The sequence below is a fragment of the Charadrius vociferus genome, unplaced genomic scaffold (genome assembly GCF_000708025.1).
Source record: "Charadrius vociferus isolate BGI_N301 unplaced genomic scaffold, ASM70802v2 scaffold616, whole genome shotgun sequence".
In the NCBI taxonomy this organism is placed as follows: domain Eukaryota; kingdom Metazoa; phylum Chordata; class Aves; order Charadriiformes; family Charadriidae; genus Charadrius; species Charadrius vociferus.
In genome coordinates this window covers 166,945-169,819 of record NW_009648690.1, presented here as the reverse complement: position 1 = coordinate 169,819, position 2,875 = coordinate 166,945, and the positions used below count along the sequence as shown (strand labels likewise).

General features: G+C 68.0%; 1 protein-coding gene across 1 annotated transcript in view; it reads right to left on the bottom strand.

Moving 5' to 3' along the window:
* SDK2 (sidekick cell adhesion molecule 2) overlaps positions 1-2,875 on the bottom strand; it is a 149,715-nt gene that overhangs the window by 21,044 nt on the left and 125,796 nt on the right. The window contains 4 exon segments of the mRNA XM_009886542.1: positions 377-659; positions 1,369-1,484; positions 1,741-1,842; positions 2,126-2,182. Coding sequence (XP_009884844.1) covers positions 377-659; positions 1,369-1,484; positions 1,741-1,842; positions 2,126-2,182 — 558 coding nt within the window.

The following is a 2,875-nucleotide window of genomic DNA, read 5'->3' as shown; positions in this document are numbered from 1 at the left end:
CAGGGTCAGCTCAGCGCTCCCAGGGGACCCCCCCGGCACCGAGCCAGCCCTTCTCCCTGCCTCCACCCTAACGGGGCTGGAGCACTCGCCATCACCATCTCACACCCCCTGGTGCCACCCCCCTGTGCCCCCATCCCCCTGCAGCAAAGAGCCTGCCAGGGCTCCACACACAGCCGGGGGAATGACTCTCCTCCTCGCCTCTCTCCTCCCGAGACCTTCATCCTTCTCAAGTCTCACCCCAAGACCTTCACCTCCATGTCCCCCCCAACCCTCAAACCCTCTGGGGTGAGCCCGGGGCTGGTATCTGCTCAGGACTGCAGGAGCCGGGGTGCAGCTGGGATGAAGGGGCATCAGCCGGACATCACTGGAGCTGGACCCATGGAAACACCTCCCCGCAGAGCCCGGGGACAGGGGGCTCTGGATGAGACTGTGCTGAGCGAAAGGCTGGGGGCAGCCGTGCCACGGGCCCCACCTGCCTGCTGCGTCCGTCCCTTGACGGGGGGGCTGCGGGGCCCATCTCCTGCCGCGTTGAAGGCAGCGACGCTGACCCAGTAGGAGGTGTACCCCGTCAGGTTCTTCAGCTTCACCCCGTTCTCCGGCAGGAAAAGCGTCTTCACCCGCGCGCTCTCGTTCTGGCGCTGGGCCTCCCAGAAGTGGATCTGCAGGAGGAGGAGGGTCATGGAGACCTGGACGATGCACGGCTCCAGCCCATCTCGCATTCCCCAGGCCCTTCGCTCTGCCCAAATACCCCACGCAGCCCTGCCCGGGCTTTGAAGCCCCCGTCCCAGAGAGGCTGGGGGGCTCTGAGCGTGCCGGAGGGAAAGGAATGGGCTCTCCTCCAGGATGGCCGGGCATCAGACACGACCCCCCCGCTCGCAGTTGGCTCAGGGCTCAGCACCGCTGCGCTGCACACCGAGCACGCCGAGGTCACCGCTGACCTGTGCCTAATTCTCAAAGGATGTGGCCAAGGAGGTGCCCAAAGCATGGGGCTGGGCAGCCTGGCAGCCGCATCCCGGCGGCATCCCGGCCGCATCCGAGAGCCGACGACGCCACCTGCCGCCCCGCGGGCGCTCGGCAGCGGGATGGGACACCCGGCATCTCTCCGGGACACCCGGCATCTTCCCAGAATCCCTTCCCCAGCGGCAGGCGTAGCATCTCCCGGGGCACCCAGCATCTCCCGGAGCACCCAGCATCTCCCGGGGCACCCAGCATCTCCCCGGCACCCGACGCCTCCCCAGATCCAACACCACACATAGCCTTTCCCAGGGGAGCTCATCACCCCCTCGACGACACCCAGCATCTCCCCAGAACACCCAGTGTCCCTGAGCCCCGGCTCGGGGCCAGCTCCCAGGTGACAGGCTGCAGTACCTTGTAGCCCTGGATGTCCCCGTTCTGGCTCTCGACGGGTGGCGGTTCCCAGGTGACATCCAGCTGGGTGGCCGTGGCCGCCTGCACCGCCACGTTCTGTGGCGCGCCGGTGGGCACTGTGTTGAAGGAGGGGGACAGTGTGACGGCCCTGCCAGGAGCAGGGTGGGGGAAACCCCCCCTTGACGTGGGGACACATCTTTTTGTCTTGGCACATGCTTTGTCTTGGCACACCGGGGGTGTTTAGGGAGGATGGGGGCCATGGGGATGCTGTGGCATGTAGGAGAATAGGGTCCCAGAGCAGTCGAGCCCCCTCCCCGCAGCTCCGAGCGGTGGGCAGCCCCTCGCAGGGCAGGGCCGTGCTGCTGGACTCACCCGCTTCACCCACAAAGACCTCCTGGGGGGGACTGGGGGGTCCCTCGCCCACGGCGTTGTACACGCTCATGCGGATCTCGTAGCGCCGGTGCTTGCTCAGGTCTGCGAGAAGGGGTGAGGGGGCCCCTCCCTGCGGCTGGCGGTGTGGGGGTCCTGCTACCCCCAGGGGACCCGGCAGAGCCACCCCCCTCGCTGGGGAAGAGGGGGGTGTCCCCAAGGAGCAATACGAGGGGACAGGCAGAGGTGTCCTCGGGCACGGGGCATCGGGCTCACCCCGGTTCACCCCACAGCCCAGACAGGCGCAGGGGAGGGACAGACATGGGGGTGGCAGCGGGGAGGACCACGCATGGGGTGGCAGGGAGGGGCAGGAGGAGCAGTGACTTACTGTCCAGCTCGTACTGGGTGAGGGAGACCTCGCTGAGGTTGTGCACGGCGTAGACGGCTGGGCGGCACGGGGCAGGGAGAGCAGGCAGCCGGTTAGTCCCGCACACAGCACCGCACGGGTGAGCTCCCACCTTCGAGCACCCACCCCAGCACAGCTGCCCACCACAGGGTGGGACAGGGGTCCCCTGCAAGGGCCCTGTCACCCCCAGGTGCCAACGGGGCCGTCACAGCACCGAGGAGCCCTTCCACCCTCCTGCCCCATCCCCTGAGCGGCGCATGCCAGGTCTGGGCATCGGGGTCTCCACGGGGGTCTGACCACAGCTGAGAGCAGTGGATGGGGCAAGGTCCGGTCTTGGGCTCTGCCCTTGTCACTCGTGTCCCTGCTGTCCTCAGAGTGGACGTGACCCCGTTCCCTGCAGGGTCTGAGGATGGCAGCACACCCGGACACACACAGCGGGACATCACACAGACACCCATGTTAGGTGCAGACACACGGACACCCACTGCTGCAGGGACACGGGGGCCGAGCACAGCGGGACTGAGCCAGCGACATCGCAGACAAGCGTGTTAGGGACCACAGACTTGGTGGCCCGAGGGGACCAGTGACAGCTCCGTGGGACACAGCCTGACCCTGACAGATGCAGGCTGGCACCCGGCAGAGGTCGTGGAGCGCGGGATGCTGCCCTGCCCCGTCCTCCACCCGCCACCGCTGGGCCCCCCACCCCCCCCCCCCCCGCCACCACCCCCACAC